We start from the raw sequence: 21,947 nt of genomic DNA on the forward strand, positions 1-21,947 counted from the left end.
AAAATGTGTTGAACATCACATTTAGCTTTCAACATGTATGCCCAAGTAAAACGAGAGTGATCATCTAAATGGTCATGAAATATTTATATCCCTCAACTGAAACTGAACTAAAGGGGCCCCAAATGTCAACATGCAGAAGTTCAAAAGATGCAGTACGCATATTATGTTGAGAAATAAATGGCAAGCGCTTCTGTTTTGATAAGTGACAAATGGAACAAGGTATATGACTCTGTTTTACAAAGGTAGAACCCAAATGTTTATCTAAAATAGAAAGCTTAACAGAAGAAGGATGCCCCATGCGAAAATGCCACAAGTGCGAAGGATCAACAGAAGTATTACAAATGACCGGAGAGGAGGTTTTCCCGAACTTGCTCAGCACATAGAGATTTCCAACATGTCTACCCATCCCAATCATCTTGGATTGATTGATATCCTGAATATGACAGATGTTAGAGAAGAAACAAACTAAACACGAAAGAGAATTAGTAAGGGAAGTGATTGAAAGTAAATTGAACTTGAATTGTGGCACATATACGACATCATGAAGAACAAGTTCACTGGTTAACTGAATTGTGCCAACATGAGTAACATGAATGGAGAGATTATTTGGAAGAGTCACTCTGGAACTGATTTGCCTAATTGTGGTAAAGAGAGACATGGAGCAACATATGTGATGTGTGGCTCCCATGTCTATTACCCAATCCAGGCGCTGTATTGCAGGAATAGAGTCAAATAAGGAAAAAATACCATTGAAGCAGGACACTGATGACTCTTGCTGTTGTTGTTCCATGGTAGAAGTATTCAATGTCTGAATTTTCGAGCTTAAAAACTCAATAAGCTGATTACATTGTCCTTGTGTGAGGGAGTCGACAGAGACATTTGAAGTAGGCTCTGGTGTAGCATATGTGTGACATGCTTGTGCTTGTGCCTTTCCAAAGAACGATTTTGTCCCAAACTTAGGATGACCAGGAGGAAAACCATGCAATTTGTAACACTTATCAACTGTATGGTTAGTGTAGTTGCAATGAGAACAGACTTTATCGCTTTTACCTCTGGGATTCAGAAATTTCTTGACAGTACCCACAGTAGTAGATGCACTCGGCACGAAGGAGGTGTTAATATCTGATGTGGTAGTTCCAGTGGTGATATACCGTTGCCTCTCCTCCTGGACTACGAGGGAAAACGCTTTAGTAATGACAGGAAGAGGATCAACCAACAATATTTGTGCACGGATCTGCCCATAGGACTCATTTAACCCCATGAGGAACTGCATAACACATTCCTGATTATGAAAATTCACCCAATCTTTCGTCGACCCGCAGTGGCAGAGTGAAGCAGGTTGATAGTCTTTCAATTCATCCCAAAGCGTGCGCAATTTTGTATAATAGGAACTGACACTCATTGAACCTTGATTAAGTGCACTAAGTAACTTTTTAATTTGATAAATCCTTGGAGCATTGCTATGTTGAAAGCGATCATGTAGATCGAGACAGACCTCATGGCAAGTCGACATGTACATCAAGCTATCGGCAATCACACGAACAACAGCATTTAAAATCCAAGAAGTGACCATACTGTTACATCGATTCCAAGCACCGTATAGCAGATCATCAGGTAAGGGACGAGTGATAGTATTATCCACATAACCTAATTTATTTTTAGCAGTCAATGCCATGGCCATAGCTCTACTCCAAGTATTATAATTCGAGCTAGAAAGCTGATGAGATACGATAATGAGTCCTGGATGATCACCATTCTGCAGAAAATATGGATTGCTCGAATCCTCAGCAATGGTGCGATTGACGAGAGCATGATTTGCATTATTGTTAACCGCTTGACCACCGCCTTTAACCATTGTCAAAAAGAACGTGAAGTAGGGCAAGTGATGCGAAAACAAGCTGAATATCGATAGCAAATCGAAGATCGATGAGGATTGATCAGGAAAAAAAATATTGATAGGAATTTTCTCCTTTATTGCTCTGATACCATATTAGAAGAACAAAGTAACTTCCATTGATGAACCAACAGAGCTTGAGGCTCTGAACTAAAGAACAAAAGTTATGAATTGAATTAAAGAAATAACGAAAGTGTGTCAAGCTATTTACACTGTGGGGTAGGTGTGTATGTGTGAAGTCAATCACTTATTAATAACTCCTATTCTGCTAATATTTTTTAATCAAAAGAATTCAATCAACATCAGCTGTTTTTGCACGCAACTACATTCAAGTTTCATACTATAGCATCTACAATAAAATATCATGTAATGCCAAATTTTACTTCGGTTTTATTCAGTAAGAATCAGCAGTTGAAAAGTCAGATGCGGCGGGGTATCTGAGAAAAAACCATCTATTTGTTTTTATTAAAAAAACACATTTGAATTTACAGATACACATGAAAATCAGTGCAGGTGGAATTCCGAAAAAACCTTTTGGTTTCTTGGTTTTTTGGGTATTGGGTTTTAGTTTACTGGAATTTTTGAAGTCAAATGAAGGCCATTTTGTGAGGTTTTTAGTACGTATATATTATATTATGTGTGACTGGAACGCGGTTCAAAGAAACAGTCTTTGTTGTATATTTTGTGCATTATCACGCAAGAACACTCTTTTCAGACCTTTATCTCTTTGCTTGCTTTTTAAATTTCTTCATTTTTTTATTCACTACTTTCTGGTTATTTTGCATTAGTGGGCTGGACTGAGTCAACTAGGTTTTTAAGAAGGTGATTTTCAAGAAATTTGTGCTACTGACTGTTCTTGGTGTTGGGATGATCAGTACGTTTTGTTGAAAAAAATTGTGGGTTTTATTTAGTTTTTTGATGCAATGGAAGGGCTATGGAGATCTCGAAGTTGTCTCCTGTTGGCATTAGCTATTGGCTCTCTGTATCTGCTGAACTTGCGTTTTTGCTGCTCTCTCAATGATGAAGGTTACTTTAATTTTATTTCGTTTTAATTTTCTTTAAGTTTTTGGTTGCTCGAAGTGGAGATGTAGGAATCAATGCTTAAAATGGAGTTCTTCATTTTCTTTGTGTTGTTAGGTTTGGCCTTGCTGAGGGTTAAAGAGAAAGTGTTGAGTGATCCATATGGGGCTCTGTCAAATTGGAAAGGTGAAGTTGGAGTGGAGAATCCATGTTCTTGGGTTGGAGTTGGATGCTCTGAAGGATATGTTGTAGTTTTGTAAGTTAAATGGTTTCCAATTTGTTCATCTTTTTAGCCGATTTAGAATTGATGATATAAAATATTGCTATTCTGTATGGAGGAGTTCTTTTCGGTTAGTCTTTGGCTGATGGCTTTTGATTAGATGTATCTCATCGATTATTTTTCTTAATTTTATTGGATTCACAAGAATGATTTTCCCAAAAAAAGCTGAAAAAAGATGAACGCTGTTAGCTGGCTTTGTAACATGAAGTTATCTCCACCTTATCGTATTGAATTTTACTTGTAATTTCGGAAGGCCAAGGTTGTAGGAGTGTGACATGATGGAAAGTTATGGGAAAGCTCCACCTAGAAGTTCCATGTCGTGTTGCATTTTTTAAGTCATAAGAATACTTAATATGTTATTTAGAGAATTAATTATGTTCAATTGATGAACATCTTGTTGGGTTATTTAGAGAATTAATCATTTTTTAGATTATGTGAAATTTAGAGATAAATTCTTCGTACGTGGGTTTTTGAGAAATGCTGTTTTTTAACTAACAATTTTTGGTAACATGGCACTTTCCTTGGTATACTATCAAAAGGAGCTGATGACCCTTGTGAACATTTGGTGGAAACTGAAATTTCTTGATCCTATTATCTGCAGGAACCTGAAAGATCTACGTCTAACTGGTACTCTGGCACCTGATATAGGGAACCTGGTTCATGTGAAATCTATGTAAGATACACTATTGATTTTTATCGGGTTATATCCAAATTATTTTTTGATGATTTGCTTATAACTGAGAATTCTTTGCAGAATTTTGCGAAATAATTCTCTTTCTGGTGTCATCCCCATGGAGATTGCAAATTTAAAACAATTGGAGGTTTTAGACATTGGATATAATAACTTCAGTGGACGGCTTCCTTGTCATCATTGCGACAAATTCTCGACGGGACTTCTGTAAGTTTGCGACAGCCGACAGGGCTTCCTCTATCTTTGTCTAAAATACCTTTTTGGTGGTCATGATATTGTTTGATTTTTGTTACTTTAGTTTAGTGGACAACAATAAGCTCCTTGACAGAATGCATCCCAAAATTTATGAAATTAAAAAGTTATCTGAAATTCAAGTTGAGGACAACCTTTTATCCACTGCTGCACGGATGGTATCTTGCAATGGTCTGCTAGTCTCGTGGTAAATTTTCTCGGCATTATCTACTTCTGGTTAAGAATTTAGTTAATATAGGAACTTTCGTAGCAAATTAATAGTTTCTATCTATGCAGATGGTTTTTTATTTTGATCTTGTTATTTCAAGTAGATTGTTGGAAAAAAACCCTTTCTTATTTATATGTTTCTTGACTGTCTGATAATATCCAGGATTTCCCCCTTTCTAGTGAGTTGCCCTTCTTAGTGACTCAAACTTGTGGTTTTTGGGGATGTTTTTGGGCTGTTTTGTTTTTTAAGAAAACAGGGAACGAGGGGTGTTAAGGTGGAACGAAGGGTGTTAGGGTGGACCCCAATATATGACATAGCAAAAGTCTTAGTATATTATATATTATTTAAAGGAAAAATACTAATGTGATAGATACAAGGTGAAAGGAAAGGATGTCTGAGTGGATGTTCAACTATTTGAGAAATCTAAGAAAAATTGCCTCAAACTATGTACACTCTATTTCCAAGACTTGCTGTCTACAAATGTGAATCCCTCGACAAATTTCTTGCAAAATTCTTTTTTACCCTCCGACCAAATATGTTCGCCTATTGCTCTGAAAATGCTCGTGTCAAAGAAACCACAAACGTATACTAGATAAATACTAAGAAGAAAATTCTTTTTGGTTCTTCCTTTTCTCGTGTCCATATTTCAATCTTGATCAGCACTCAAAGCTTTTCTTACTGCTTTTTTAAGTTCATTGATCATTATCTTTACAGGAATTCAGAGGAAACAAAAGATGTGACAAGGCGAAAATTATTACGAACGCCGGCTTTTAGACCTTTTTTTCTATCTCCACCTCCACCAGTATCAGTACCTCCTCCCTCTCGTCCTTTTCGGTCCCCACGTGATATAGCTCCTTCTCCATCTCCATCTCCATCTCCATCTCCATCTCCACCACGTGTGCTTGTTGTACCATCCCCGTTACCTTCTCCAGATATACAGGTATCTCCACCTTCACTGGCCACCCCTGCTGAAAAACCTAGTGCATCGAGTCAAATTTCCTGGATGAGTAGCCATCGGATTCTGGTATTTTCAGCGTTTATTGGAGGTCCTTTGTTGATTCTTTTGTTGATAGGCGGCATATTATTTTTTCGTTTCAACAAGATGGCTACTGTAAATCCGTGGAGAACAGGATTAAGTGGACAACTTCAGAAGGCATTTGTGACTGGTAACTTTTGTTTTTTACTCTTACACTTTGACCTTGTTTTTACTCTATAATGCAATTATACTTACACTTTCTTTGGTGCTTTTTAGGGGTCCCAAAGCTTAAAAGATCTGAACTTGTGGCTGCCTGTGAAGATTTCAGCAATGTTATTGGTTCTTCATCAGTATGTCATCTGTACAAGGGTACATTATCTAATGGAGTAGAAATAGCAGTCATTTCTATTGCAGTGGCATCTGCAAAGGAATGGTCAAATAGTCTAGAATCCAACTTCAGGAAAAAGGTACCTTTGGAACCTCCGATTCTGAGATTATGTTAATTTCTACATATTTCGATCTTAATCCGGGGTCTTTGGGAACTAGTGTTGTACCAAGCTTATTGTATGGAAGTATATTATCACAAATTGAGGCTTAATGTATTCTCTGCCTCTTGTTCTTGTTTCCTTTTCCAGTAAATAATATGATTTGCTTTTCATTGCAGATTGACACTCTATCGAAAGTGAATCACAAAAATTTTGTGTGCTTACTTGGATATTGTGTTGAAGAGGAGCCTTTCACAAGAATGATGGTCTTTGAATATGCCCCCAATGGAACTCTTTTTGAGCATTTACACAGTAAGTATTAAATTTTTTTCTTAAATTCGTATTATTATATTTGCACCCATTTTTCCTAGTGTTGTTTTCATCTAGATTATAAAGTTTGCAACTAATGGATTCTATTTTAAGAAGATTTCTGTGTTCTATATATTGAGTCCATCTTCTCATTATGAGGCAGTATGTAGTGGAAATATTCAGAAGTGGCCAATAGTTAGTCTAAGTCGGGGAACCTTTTGTATTCTGTGAAACCTTCGTATTTTGAAAAAATTTCATGTGGGGACATTGGTTCTATCCCATTGCGCGATAATTGCTACTCTTGATTAAGTAACTGCTGCCTTTCGTAGTATGTTTTCTTTCATACCTCATTCCATAAAATGAACCAATTCTTGTGGATTTTTCAGTAAGAGAAGCGGAACACTTGGACTGGGCTACTCGACTGAGAACAGCTATGGGAGTCGCATACTGTCTTGAGCACATGCACCAATTGACACCTCCATTAGCCCACAGGAACTTGACGTCATCATCCGTGTATTTAACTGAAGATTATGCTGGCAAAGTGTCGGACTTTATCTACCAAAATGAAGGAAATTTAGACGGGATTGAACCCAATACCCAGAGTAATGTCTACAGTTTTGGTGTCGTACTATTTGAAATGATGACTGGTAGGCTACCATACTCGGTTGGTGGTGAGTCACTCGAGAACTGGGGATCTGATTATCTCCGAGTTCAAACTCTAAGAGAAATCGTCGATCCGACTTTGAGAACTTTTCATGAAGAACAACTTCAACTGGTTGGTAATGTGATCAAAATGTGTACTGATCAGGATCCTAGGCGAAGACCATCCATGAAAGAAGTGTGCCTAATGTTGAGGGAGGTAACGAATATTGGACCCGATGGAGCTATACCGAAAGTTTCGCATCTTTGGTGGGCAGAGCTTGAGATTCTGTCAACTGAGGCTAATTGAAATTTGTGAAGTGGTTTCCCTTGGATTTTCTTGATTGTAAATCAGATGTTGCTAGTGTTTGTTTTTTTTTTTTCCCTTTCTTTGTTGCTAGTGTTTGTTGATGATGTATGAAGGTGGGAACTGGGAAGTGTATGTAAATGAAGTTGGTGGGGAGTGTTTAGTTTTAGTAAATTTTGATATTTCTTTGTTATCTTTGCTATAATAAATATAATATGTAGGCAATTGCTTTGGAATGTAATGAACGTCAAATTCCAAGGGCAAAGCTATATCTTTTTTAATGTTTGATATTTATTTGAAAAGAGTACTTTTTCTTGATCATGCAAAATTGGTTTGTATCATCAATTCTGTATTCTTGCCTTTTTATTGCATCGGTTTGGGAACAATGATAAAAACTCATAAAAATACTGTATTTTCAATGACTACTGTAAATAATAATATTGTGTTTTTCGGTAGTCCCCTATAAGTAGTATCTCAATTCCTAATCCAAAGGTTAAGAAAAGGTCACGTGTATTTCTCACTTGAGCCGATATATTGCATTATATGACAAAGAATATGATTTCTTTGTGAACGTTGTTGATTAATACTTAGGACATTACTCGTGATATTATGAACAAATCCTTAGAATGTGTTTGGTACGAGAGAATAAAGTGAGAATAAATGAACATTTTCATCTCATTTTTTATACTGATGATTGATATGACATTTGAATGAAATGTCTGCTACTATAACAATGGTCATTCTTATATTTACTAGAATAATCATTTCATCAAGTTTGAATAGAGATGATCATCTTCATAGCTCATTTTCTATATTTATAAAATCATTTTCTTATTTATCTTATTAACATATATCTATATCTTGGTAACAATAATATGATTTATAAATATAAAATAATATGATAATATTTTATAATATTTTATTGAAAAATTTATTTTAATATATAAAATAATATTAATAAAAATAAAATTTTTCCTAAGGTAAAAGATAAACCAGGAAATGGTTAATACAAGGTTCGAGTTTAACTAGGAAATCATAAATTCATGTTGTAGTCATTTAGCCTGCTTTACCAAGATATGGCTTTTAAAGGCGTTATGGGTGATTTTTATGAATTTATGTTTTTGAGGTGGACCTGGGTAAAATCCTCTGTTATTAAATTTCTTTGGTATATCTTTGATAAATCTTTAATGTTTAAAAATTCCATATGTGAACCTTATATCAATTATTATTCCAAGATTCAAATACCTCCTTTTCTTAGCTCAGTTTTTGAAGATGGTATATCGGCTGGAAACCTTGTGTAACTGTATATCTTTAGACTATATGTCTTTAAGAACATGCTCGATAGGTATAACAATGTCACGTATCTCAGATTCAATTTTATTCCAAGCCTCAGATGGTATCAGAGCCATGGGAATAGTTTGGTCTATGATTTAAAACTTTTATTCGATGAATATATTCAGTAAGAAAAAAACTGTTCAAAACAGTTTAAATGAAAAATATGATTTACTAGAAAATTTAGATTTATTGAATAAATGTACTATTCCTAAGATAGAATCTAAAATGATTTATAAATTAGGAACCTTTGAAAGAATTGGTTTCAAACAAGTAGTTAAAACTACAGAATCTTCGGTATCACTTCGTAATGAAGAAATGGTAATTAGATTACTAAATAATAAAGATATCTTTCTTTATAAGAAAAATTATAAATTTATTCATATAGATTTAATTCAAATTGTCTTTAGACCCTTAACTTTAGAAGGTTTACCATAAAGCTTTATAGCAGCTTTAAGGGATGATATGAATTTAAATTGAAAACAACCTCTTATGGGAAGAATTCAATCTAGCTTGGCACATAGTACAGTATATTTTGATGTTTATCCTAATTTATCTTTATCTTTATCTATGTCTGATATAAATATATTAGATTCTTTAACATTAAATGTTGAGATACATTGTTATAATTATACTCATGGAATAGAAGTTATATGTATCTTTTATTTTATTTATTACAAATCATTATTTACACTAAATCATACGTGTAAAAGAATAGATAAAAAAATTAAATGAAACTATTCTTATAGAAATTAATTTTAATAGATCTAATATTATAACTCGAAGATCTATAAAATGGGAAGAAATTGAATTTTCAGAAAATTTATTAATTGAACAAGGTGTTCCTCGAAATACCGTAGAAGATTTAATTATTAATAAAAATAATATTATTCATCAAAGTAATTTCCAAAAGTTAGAGAAACTGATACAGTTTCAGAAATGAATTTTACTATTTAATGGATAGTAAACCAAAAATTAATTTTACTAAAGGATCTCGTGCTAGAACGATGACCAATACAGAATTTTACCAAGCTAAATGGGAATCTTTCAGAGAATGGTATTTTAAAAGCTTCTCTGAACAATAATTTGATTATATTGTTACAGAATTTTATAAAGTTTGCGAAAATCAAAATAAGTTAATACATTTTGTTCCTTGGTTTTTTAAAACATTTATTATAGATTATATCTCAGTTCTAGAAAGAAATTATAAACTTTCTTCTGGACAGATTCAAAAATCTGTGTATCTTCCTCAACAATATTTTTTATAGAAAAAATAATAAAATTTTAAATTTTACTGCTTTTTCAAAATTATTTGATAATGATATGTTACAGATAACTCTTAAACATATAAATCAAATATTGAAAAAACAAAATTATACAAATTTATATTTAACTATAATAGAAGAAGAAATTACTTTTCTTAAATATCGTATTGATAAAATTATTTTCGCTATTAATTAAATTAAAACTAATGTTCATATACAAAATAAAGAAGAAACTAATATTGTATCTATTGCAACTTCTTCTATACAATCTCCTCCAGATATAAAATATTTTAAATTTAAGTCTTCTGTTTCTGATATAGAAAAATTACTAGAAGAAAAATTTAAGAATCTCAATTTAAATACTCTAAATGAAGATATAGATAATAATAAACATTCTTCTGATGAATAAATTAATAAAATAAAATGGGCAGATAAACTTACCCAAAGTAAATATTATTAAGATAGACTTACTCCAATGGATGTTCTTTTTGAGGAACAAGAACATATTTTCACTAATAATTATAATGGAAAAAGTATTTACGAATGGAATATATATGGTTTTAGTGACATGCAGATTTATAATACTGCGCACAGAATGCTTATGTATAGCACTGTATGTAAAACTTTAGGCAATAATGATAAGAATATTGCTAAAATGATTATAACAGGTTTTACTAGCCAACTAAAAAGTTGGTGGGATAATTATTTAAATCAATCTCAAAAAGATGATATTTTAAATTCAATCAAAAATGAAAAATAATATTCAACTAGAGAATGCAGTTTATTATCTCATAATGACAATGATTGAATATTTTACGGGTAAATTTACTGATAATGGTGAACAAATTCGTACTTTATTAAGCAATTTGAAATGTAAAGCTCTTACTGATTTTAGATGGTACAAAGACACTTTTTTATCTCGTATCTATGAGATACCAGACTGTAATAATAGTCTTTGGAAAGCCAAATTTATAGATGGTTTACCCTTTCTTTTTGCAGAAAGAATTCGTAAAATACTACGAAAATATGATATATATATATATATATATATATTATATATTCAATATGAAAATTATACGTACATATGGTAAATTAATAATTACTTGTATTTAATAGGGTTTAGCTCTCTGTAATGAATTAAAATTGAATAATCAAATTAAAAGACATAATTTACTTGAGAAAAAACAATTAGATAAATTTTGTGATCAATTTGGTATATATTTACCTAATAAAGGTAAAAAGAAAATTAAAGATAAACAAGAAAAATTTATAAGAAAAGACATTTGTCTGATAGACAAAAAGATAGAAAAAAGAAAAGAAAAGAAAGCCGTGAATTACAGAAAGTAGAAAACAAAAACAGGAAATATTCCTCTATTATTTGCAGAAATTGTAAAAAACATGGACTTTATTCTAATCAATGTTGGCTAAAACAAAAATTAATAAATTAGATATTAATGAGAATCTCAAAGAAACACTTTGTAAAATAATTATGGATTCTAACCAGGATTCTGATTATTATAGTGAATCAGAATATATTTCAGAATTATGATTTGAAAGAAAGTTTTGTGACGTACCGTATTTTTGCACTACTTGAAATTTGCGGAAAAATAAAAATTTTCTTAAATATGAAATAAACTTTCAAATTGCGATCATCCATAATCCATTCTCAAAAATAACTGCAAGCAAACGTTCGAAATTAAAAATTTTGCTAAAGCATTTGACTAGACATCATGACAGTAACATGAAATCAGAGTATTTGAAACTTTCATGAATTTTTAAAAACATGGCGGTCCTCGGGTTTAGCCTCCCGTTCAGTTCAAGCCAGCTCACTGGTTGTAACGCCCCAGATTCGACGACTGTACAGTCCATTACATTGAACAGTCTCGGAATCCCTCTCATTCCCGTGTGGGTCGGTTCATTCATGTTCCCTTCACCTAGAAGCCTGCCAGGAGCCGCTCATTGTCCGTGCAACTACTGATGGCACCGGCGATCACCCCCCGCCCTCTTCGGCCCCGGGCCTCACATGCCCACCAGCTTCCGCTTGGTTCGTCCCCGAACCACACCGTACTAAGAGAGGTCGGCTCTGATACCACTTGTAACGCCCCAGATTCGACGACTGTACAGTCCATTACATTGAACAGTCTCGGAATCCCTCTCATTCCCGTGTGGGTCGGTTCATTCATGTTCCCTTCACCTAGAAGCCTGCCAGGAGCCGCTCATTGTCCGTGCAACTACTGATGGCACCGGCGATCACCCCCCGCCCTCTTCGGCCCCGGGCCTCACACTGGTCCTCACCCCTCGGCTCCTCAAATGCATCCTCACCTGCATCGATCAAGTCTATTGAGTCTAAAGACTCAACATGTACAAACTGGAAGTAACGAGTAATACGTAATAAAATCACATGCAACTTTAAAATAGAGCGTACGTACTTGATACTTGAACTTGCATACTTAAAAGCTTGAACGTAACAAACTTGAAACTTGTACATACATACATAAACATAGACGTGTCATCATCATAAGACTTTTCTTAAATATGCTTGCATACTAGTACATACTTGAACATTTATAAACTTCATCATTTTGCGTAGAGGCATGTTTCAAAGCAAGTGACTCATACATAAGTACGCCTGATCAGACTAAACCACAGTACTGGGCTGACAGGGAAGATCCACTGCCACATACATGAGATCCCCGTTCATGCTTTAACGGGTGGATTGGTCCCTGGTCATGATTTACCGCTTTCCAATCCTGATCTAAATCCGTTCATGCTTTAACGGGGTTGAGAGGTCTTCGGGCACGTTCGCCGACTTCCAAACCCATTCATAAATTGGTCACATGACATTTAGCATACATAAAAAATAAACATTTTCTCATTTGCACGCCGAACATACTTACTTACTTGGCGTTGAGGGATTCGTTGGATCTCGCTTGGGGTCACTGCTACACATACTAACGTGATTACATGCACTTAACTTTCATAGTTTAGACGTAGGTACTCGTGCTCTCCACTGAAGTAATTAAATAGCTTATGACATTCTAGATCACTCGTGACTTGACCTCGTTAAATCATCGTACTAACCCATGACATCGAACCCCGAACAATCTCTAAAATGATGTGTGAACATTTTCCCAACAATAAAGACATGGACTCACTATTGGAACCTAAAGCTAAATGAAAACCAAACATTTTTACAGATGGGGCCGCGCTCGGGCGGTAAAGAATTATCGCTTGAGCGCCAGGTCTTCTGGACGCCTACCCTCGGACGGAAAGAGTGGCGCTTGGGCGGTAAAATATCACCGCTCGAGCGCCGAGTCTTCTGGACTCCGCAACTCAGAAACTTATACTCTCCAAATTCGATTACACAGACAGTGAAAACGCCTCGAGACTCATACTAAGACACTATGGCACTAACTCGACTCCACAAAACACCCCAAACGTTCCCAAAGAAACGACGCACCACACGCAACGCAATAAAACCCATAAACTCAAATTTTTGACACCAATTGTTTCCTACGATTTCTAATGCAACCAACGACTATCGACACGAAACAAAGCATCAAAACTCATCCCAAACTCATACTCCATATACCTAAACACAACAGCGATCACACGACGGTTCCCAACGAAGCCTGCAACAAATAAACTTCAAAAACACATCAATATCATCATTTTCAGAAAACGCAGTTTGAGCAGCCCACGAAAAACACCATAACTCACTCAATATTTATCTAAATATTTTGAATTTTATATCAAATCGAAGGTATCAAAAAGTTCTACGATTTTCATGTTGAAAGTTTTCTCAAAATCACGACCGAAAAATCGCAGTAATTCAATATACAGTAGGGTTAGAAATTTCAGATCTAAAAATTTCTTCAAAACACATCCAATAAATTTTCTGCTCAAACCACTACATAACGTTCACATGATTTCATACAAAATACATTAAAATTTATATTATGACAAGATTGACGCAGGAACAACATAATATACGTGCTTTTAAATATTTAACGTTACCGAAACGACGACTCTGACGCGGGAAGGAAGCGAGGGTTGATCCGGGACGATCGTGCAACGATTTTTCTTGCAACAAAACTTACGAAAAATTGCTGTAGAAATAAAAGGGGAGGGGCGGCTGCTCTTGCTCTCCAAGAACCCTAATATTCTTCTCTCAAAATTTGAAATAGAGTGTAGAGAATTTTGTGTGTGTGTTTTAAGTGTAGATGTGTGTGTGTAGAGGTGTGTGTGCGTGTGTTTTAATTTAGTTATGGGGAAAAATTGCTTAATTAGGAATTAATAATGCTATAATAAAAACGCTAATCAAAATGCTAATAAATGTTAATTAAAATGTTAATTCTCACTACTAAGAAAAGTCTCCTAATTTAAAATAAAACGAACTTTTGCTAAACTTTAAAAGTTTTAAAATTCTAACATCACTAAATAAATAATTTAGGCTTTAGAAATGATAAAAATTAATAACTAATTTAAAATGCCCCAACCTTAACTAAAAATAAAATACCACATTTAAAAATTGTCAAAATCGTCACCGGTCTCTTTTCCTCGACCCCGACTCGAATAATCGCCTGAAACATGAAACTCGAGAAAATATTTTAACTGTGCATCACATAAACATAATTAATTTAAAATAATGCATTTGAATAAACCAGACATCGCCAAAAATCACTTTAAAATTAAATAAATAATTTAGCAATTAAATAGATGCATGAGATTTACGTGTACTGATTTTGGGCTCTACAGTTCCTCCTCCATTTATATAAATTTCGACCTCGAAATTAGATCTTACCAAACAGTTCTGGGTAGCGGTTCCTCATATCCGCTTCTGTCTCCCAAGTGGCCTCCTCCACTGATTGATTTAGCCACTTGACTTTGACCAACTTGGTCACCTTGTTCCGAAGCCTACGCTCATGCCGGTCTAGGATTTGGACGGGTCTTTCCTCATATGACAGATCTGGAGCCAACTGTAACGGTTCATAGCTCAACACGTGCGAAGGATTGGCTAGGTACTTCCTCAGCATCGAGATGTGAAACACATTTTGTACACCGGCCAGATTCGGCGGTAGGGCTACATGGTAAGCTAGTGTCCCAACTCTGTCAATATTCTCAAACGGTCCAATAAATCTCGGACTAAGCTTGCCACTCTTCCCAAATCTCATAACAGCTTTCATGGGTGCTATCTTTACGAAAACGTGATCCCCCACGGCAAACTCGAGATCCCTTTTCCTCTTGTCAGCATAACTCTTTTGGCGACTCTATGCGGTCTTCATCCTGTCTCAGATCTTGACCACCACATCCGCTGTAATGCCCGAGAATTTTTTATTATAATCCGAAATGATTTGTTGGTAATTGAGGTGATTGTAGACGGAATGGGTCAGACCGGGATAGGCGAAAAGAAGACTAAATTATGTGCGAGGACTGAGCCCCTCGCGCATATGCGCGACCCATCCGGGCGCATATGCGCGAGGTAGGCAGAGAACCTCGCGCATATGCGCGACAAGGACTGGCGCATATGCGTGAGTATGGCAGAGAATTGCAAAGAACCTCGCGCATATGCGCCAAGCGAGGGCGCGCATATGCGCGAGCTTCCGTGAGGTTACGCGCCGAGACATAGTGTCTCGCGCATATGCGCCGAGGTAGGTCGCGCATATGCGCGAGACGTGCAGCACCTAGAGTGAGCCACCTAGCCTACACATGCATGATATATATTTATAACAAACCTCATTCCTTAGAATTCAGAAGAAAAGAACGGAAGAGCTCCAGAGAATTGGTCAAGTTTTTGAATCGTAGATTTGCAATTTATGCAAAATCCAGCCGTCTGATTTTTAATCCGACTTCAGTACTGAGTTTCTATCGACGAGAGCTTCAACTGGATGTAAGTTTCTTATGTTTATGATATGATTTGAAATTATGATATTGCCAGAATCAGATATGATTGATATATGGTGTTCTTGACATAGTAGACATCGTATAATCGAGTTTGGATTGAAGAACAGATAACATATGAAATTGATATGATTTTTGGAATGGATTTGATTGAGATTTGGTATCAGTTTGTATTGTTATCGATTATGAGTTGTGAGAATTGATATCTGTTGATTTGTATTGCGGGGTATATTGAGATTGTGCAGTTATGCCGTTGAAACAGAATTAGATTGAATTCTGATTATATCCAGTATTGATTTGAGTTGTGTATTGATACCGTACTCCTCGATATTGTCATTGCCAGATTGAGTATTGACAGGCTTCGAATTCGAGACTTCGACTTCGTCAGATAGACAGAAAGAAAGGTATAAATCAATGTTGATTCGGGATTGCACAACTCGAGTTTGATTTAACTTGAGTTTTCCAAAATCACATACTTAATTGTCATTGCCTCGATATGTTGCAATGTTCGAGATTGATGTGCTTATTCTATTGATTTATAGTTAAGCATATGTTATGTGAGGAGTCATGGGCGGATGTGCCTAGTCCTTGGGCTGATGTGCCTGATATTTGGCGGAGATGCCAAGTCTTTGGCAGAGGTGCCAAGACACCGGACGTTTGGTCATATCGATGTTGCCTAGGAGTAGAGCGACTTCTATCGCCGAGATTCGATATGGACAGGACTAAAGTCCGTAAATAAGAACGTACCGCCACCACGATCGGGAGAGTATGTGGGAGATTGTTACGTTCTTATTCAGATCGGGATCCCTAGATTAGGAAAGAGTCGAGTCAGAAATTATGAGTCAGAGTTTGATTTACAGTTTTATATTAATTCAGGTCTTTCAGATTTGATACATGTTATTGACATTTATTTAATGCTTTTATATCTGTTTATATGATCGCATGTATACATGATTTATACTGGGAATGTAATTCTCACCGGAGTTATCCGGCTGTTGTTGTGTTTGTATGTGTGCATGACAACAGGTGAGACAGGATCAGGGTCAAGAAGAGGATGAGAGATTCAAGATTAGTGTGTAGATCCGGGCTTAGAAGTAGATCTGTTTCATCACCTGACATGTAGTGAATGAACAATAGCTTGATATGATTTACCTTTGTACTTGGATCTGGATATTGATCTTGTAAATGAAATAAGATTTATTTCATATGTTGCTCACTCTTGTATTTAAAAAAAAAATTTAGACCCTGTTTATCTTAATTGATTCAATTATGCCCAAAAATGATTAAGAAATGAATTAGCGTCCGGGTCTCCACAGCAGGTGGTATCAGAGCAGTAGGTTACCTTAGACTGAGATAGAAGCTACTGAGCGGGGTAGATGGAGATTTCTTTCCTGCTTTTATGTGCTAGCATGTTTAATACTTTGAAATGCATGTTTACCTTATTATCTGAATTGATTGGAAACATGTGTTATTTAGAATGAATCAGAACCGATTCTTGATCAGCAATAAGATGATCAGAGGAGGACTGAAACATGTTTGTTGTATTTGGTTACTAATCCTTTTGGTAATCAGATATGCCTCCTCGAAGAATCCCATAACAGGGAAGTACTTCGAATAATCCGATGGATGATACAATAACACCGAGGGAAACACTACTGAAGAGTTCTCAGTTGTTTGAACCGTCGACTCTGAAAGGCACTGAGACATCCGGTGATTTTGAGAGTGGTGATAGTAGCACTGGGAAGAAGAAAGATCATTTGAAAGCCAGAAGAAGACAATTTAAGAAGTATGGTAGTGGTTCATCCAGCTCAAGTGGTTCACGACAGAGCCAGAGTTATACCGGAGTCTATTGTAGCACAGGTGGAGGGAGACATCCTACAGAGCAATGCTACGGGGTATATGGTAGTTGCAACATCTGCAAACAACCGGGATATTTTGCGAGAGTATGTCCATAGAGAGGTTCCCGAAGATCCCAGGGAGCAAAATCATCTGGATCAGTGGCTTAGACTGACAGACGAGCATCTGCTGTTCACTCTTTCCACCACCATTGACTACTGATCAGTCACAGCCGAGGCCAGGAGGAAATCAGATTATTAGCCAGCCTCCGAGACAGCAGGCCAGAGTATTTGCTTTGACTGAAGAACAGGCTCAGAAAGCATCAGATGACGTTGTTGCAGGTAACTATTATTGTGTGATTATCCTGCTTATGTATTGATTGATACCGGTGCATCCCATACATTTATTTCTGAGCGATTTGCATTGAGTTATGCATTGCCTGTTGAGTCTTTATCATCTGTAGTATCTATCTATTCACCTTTGGGGAGAAGTCTTGTATCAATGACGTCAGTTAGACATTGTATGCTACAGTATGACGGGCATGAGATTGAGTTAGACTGTATTGTACTTGGGTTATCTGATTTTGACTGTATTATCGGTATTGATATGCTGACCAAGTACAGAGCTACCGTTGATTGTTTCCAGAAGATTGTGAAATTCAGACCTGAGATGGCTGATGAATGGAAATTTTACGATAAGGGTTCTAGATCCAGAATTCCTTTGATATCTGCGTTATCTATGACTCGATTGTTACAAAAAGGAGCAGAGGGTTTCCTTGTGTATTCAGTTGATTTACTGAAATCGAGCCCATCATTGACTGATTTGCCAGTGGTATATGAGTTTGCTGATGTTTTCTCAGATGAGATTTTAGAATTGCCTCCAGTCAGAAAAATAGATTTCAGCATTGAATGTGTACCAGGTACAGTTCCTATCTTTAAAATACTGGACATGATGGTACTGATTGAATTGAAAGAGTTGAAAGAGCAGTCTGAATATTTACCGGCCAAGGGTTACATTAGACCAAGTGTTGTTCCATGGGGTATTTCAGTTATGTTTAGAGGTTAGTGAATCGTGTATTTAAAAGTACTTTGATGATTTTATGATTATTATATCGATGACATTCTAATATATTCGAAGAATATGACTGATTATATCGAATATTTGAAGATTGTATTGAGAATTCTGAGAAAAGAGAAATTATATGCAAAGCTGTTGAAATGTGAGTTTTGGTTGCGAAAAATTGTATTTCTGGGTCATATTATATCTGAAAATGGTATTTCTGTTGATCCTAGTAAGGTTGAGGCCGTGATCAGTTGGCCTAGACCGACTTCTGTGCCAGAGATACGCAGTGTAATGGGTTTAGCAGGCTATTACCGTCGATTTATTAAAGATTTCTTGAGTATTGCGAAGATTATTACTCAGTTGACTCAGAAGAATGCACCAGTTGTATGGTCAGAAGACTGTGAGTCCAGTTTTGTTGAATTGAAGAAGAGATTGACCAGTGCTCCTGTATTGACTATTCCATCAGGTACTGGTGATTTTATTGTTTATTGTGATGCTTCTCACAGAGGATAGGGTTGTGTTTTGATGCAGCGAGGACATGTTATTGCCTATGCCTCAAGACAGTTGAAGCCACATGAGTCTCGCTACCAAATTCATGATCTTGAATTGGCAGCTATCGTATTTGCATTGAAGATATGGCAACATTATCTATTTGGTGAGAAGTTTGAGATCTATTCTGATCACAAGAGTCTGAAATATCTATTTTCACAGTCAGAATTGAATATGAGGCAGAGAAGATGGCTTGATTTACTGAAAGACTTTGATTGTGAAATCAAATACTATTCGGGGAAATCGAATGCAGCAGCTGATGTACTGAGTCGAAAGGTATGTTCTTTACCTTTATTGACGCTTGGTGTTTCGAATTTGATTGAAGACTGCTGTTTGTCTGAGTTAGCATTTGAAACAGATTGTAAACCGTTGAAATTGTAAACTATTCAAGTCGAACCAGAGCTGATTTTGAGAATTAAAGCAGCTCAGAAAGTTGATCAGAATGTGCAAAATTCGATAGCGATGGTCAGAGCAGGACATCGATTAGAGTATCGGGTACGTGATCATGTACTGTATGTGAATAATCGTCTTGTTGTGCCAGATGTTTCAGATTTGAAACGACGGATATTGTCAGAAGCGCATAGCAGTCGATTCAGTATTCGTCCTGATGGCAGAAAAATGTATAATGATTTGAAAAAAAACAGATTGGTGAAACCAGATGAAAGCTGATATTGCTGAATTTGTATCCAAATGTCTGAATTGCCAGCAGGTGAAAGCAAAAAGAAAGAAACCAGGAGGTTTGTTACACATCTTGTCTATTTCTGAATAGAAATGGGATCACATTTCTATGGATTTTATGACGAAGCTACCACATTCCTCCCGAGGTTGTGATGCGATTTGGATCATGATTGACAGATTGACCAAGTCAGCATGTTTTATTTCGTACAAGATGACGCACAAACATGACCAGATGTCAGAGATTTATGTCAGAGAGGTGGTCAGATTGCATGAAGTGTCGAAGTCGATTGTTTCAGACCGTGATCCTCGGTTTACTTCGCACTTTTAGCAGAGCTTACAGCAGACTCCAGGTACAAAGTTACATCTTAGTACCGTATATCATCCACAGACCGACGGACAGTCAGAGTGGACTATCCAGATATTGGAGGATATGCTTAGAGCTGTAGTGCTTGATTTTAGCACTAATTGGCAAGAATCTTTGCCACTTTGTGAATTTTCGTACAACCACAGCTATTAGACAAGTATAGAGATGACACTATTTGAAGCGTTGTACGGCAAGAAGTGCAGATCTCCTCTGTATTAGGAGAACATATCTGAGGTACCTGAGATTGGACCTGATATGATACGAGAGATGACAGAGAAAGTGAAACTGATTCAGAAAAGAATGAAGACAGCTCAGGCAGACGAGGTAAAACTTGATGCGACTCTAAGTTATTTTGAGAAACCGATTCAGATTCTTGATCGTAAAGAAAAGCAGCTCATGAACGAATACTATTCCGATTGTGAAAGTTCAGTGGAGTCTTCACGACATTGAAGAAGCTACGTGGGAAACTGAATCAGATATGAGACAGAAATTCCTAGATTTATTTCACTGATGTGAGTTCTCGTTATTTAGCTTCTATTCTCCATTTCTTATTGTATCTGATTCGTTATCTAATTTGATTGCCTGTGATTTCGGGGACGAAATCAGATCTTAGGGGAGGAGAAATGTAATGCCCGAGAATTTTTTTATTATAATCCGAAATGATTTGTTGGTAATTGAGGTGATTGTAGACAGAACTGGTCAGACCGGGATAGGCGAAAAGAAGACTGAATTATGTGCGAGGACTGAGCCCCTCGCGCATATGCGTGACCCATCCGGGCGCATATGCGCGAGGTAGGCAGAGAACCTCGCGCATATGCGCGACAAGGACCGGCGCATATGCGTGAGTATGGCAGAGAATTGCAAAGATCCTCATGCACCAAGCGAAGGCGCGCATATGCGCGAGCTGCCGTGAGGTTACGTGCCGAGACATAGTGTCTCGCGCATATGCGCCGAGGTAGGTCGCGCATATGCGCGAGACGTGCAGCACCTAGAGTGAGCCACCTAGCCTACACATGCATGATATATATTTATAACAAACTTCATTCCTTATAATTCAGAAGGAAAAGAACGGAAGAGCTCCAGAGAATTGGTCAAGTTCTTTGAATCGTAGATTTGCAATTTCTACAAAATCCAGCCGTCTGATTTTTAATCCGACTTCAGTACTGAGTTTCTATCGACGAGAGCTTCAACTGGATGTAAGTTTCTTATGTTTTTGATATGATTTGAAATTATGATATTGCCAGAATCAGATATGATTGATATATGATGTTCTTGAACTAGTAGACATCGTATAATCGAGATCGGATTGAAGAACAGATAACATATGAAATTGATATGATTTTTGGGATGGATTTGATTGAGATTTGGTATCAGATTTGTAATTGTTATCGATTATGTGTTGTGGGAATTGATATCTGTTGATTTGTATTGCGGGGTATATTGAGATTGTGCAGTTATGCCGTTGAAACAGAATTAGATTGAATTCTGATTATATCCAGTATTGATTTGAGTGGTGTATTGATACCGTACTCCTCGATATTGTCATTGCCAGATTGAGTATTGACAGGCTTCGAATTCGAGACTTCGACTTCGTCAGATAGACAGAAAGAAAGGTATAAATCAATGTTGATTCGGGATTGCACAACTCGAGTTTGATTTAACTTGAGTTTTCCAAAATCACATACTTAATTGTCATTGCCTCGATATGTTGCAATGTTCGAGATTGATGTGCTTATTCTATTGATTTATAGTTAAGCATATGTTATGTGAGGAAGTCATGGGCGGATGTGCCTAGTCCTTGGGCTGATGTGCCTGATATTTGGCGGAGATGCCAAGTCTTTGGCAGAGGTGCCAAGACAACGGACGTTTGGTCATATCGATGTTTCCTAGGAGTAGAGC

The 21,947-nt window shown here is 36.4% G+C and overlaps 1 protein-coding gene across 1 annotated transcript; it reads left to right on the forward strand.

The window, feature by feature from the left end:
* Positions 1–2,325: 2,325 nt before the first annotated feature.
* LOC142549200 (putative inactive receptor-like protein kinase At3g56050) lies at positions 2,326–7,340 on the forward strand. Its single transcript, XM_075658027.1, has 9 exons — positions 2,326–2,920; positions 3,032–3,170; positions 3,796–3,867; positions 3,949–4,092; positions 4,184–4,324; positions 5,060–5,511; positions 5,598–5,788; positions 5,986–6,118; positions 6,502–7,340. The coding sequence occupies exons 1-9, from the start codon at positions 2,818–2,820 to the stop codon at positions 7,062–7,064; spliced, it is 1,938 nt and encodes a 645-aa protein (XP_075514142.1). The 5' UTR covers positions 2,326–2,817; the 3' UTR covers positions 7,065–7,340.
* Positions 7,341–21,947: the final 14,607 nt, after the last annotated feature.

This window comes from Primulina tabacum, chromosome 6, assembly GCF_025594145.1.
Source record: "Primulina tabacum isolate GXHZ01 chromosome 6, ASM2559414v2, whole genome shotgun sequence".
Taxonomy (NCBI): Eukaryota; Viridiplantae; Streptophyta; class Magnoliopsida; order Lamiales; family Gesneriaceae; genus Primulina; species Primulina tabacum.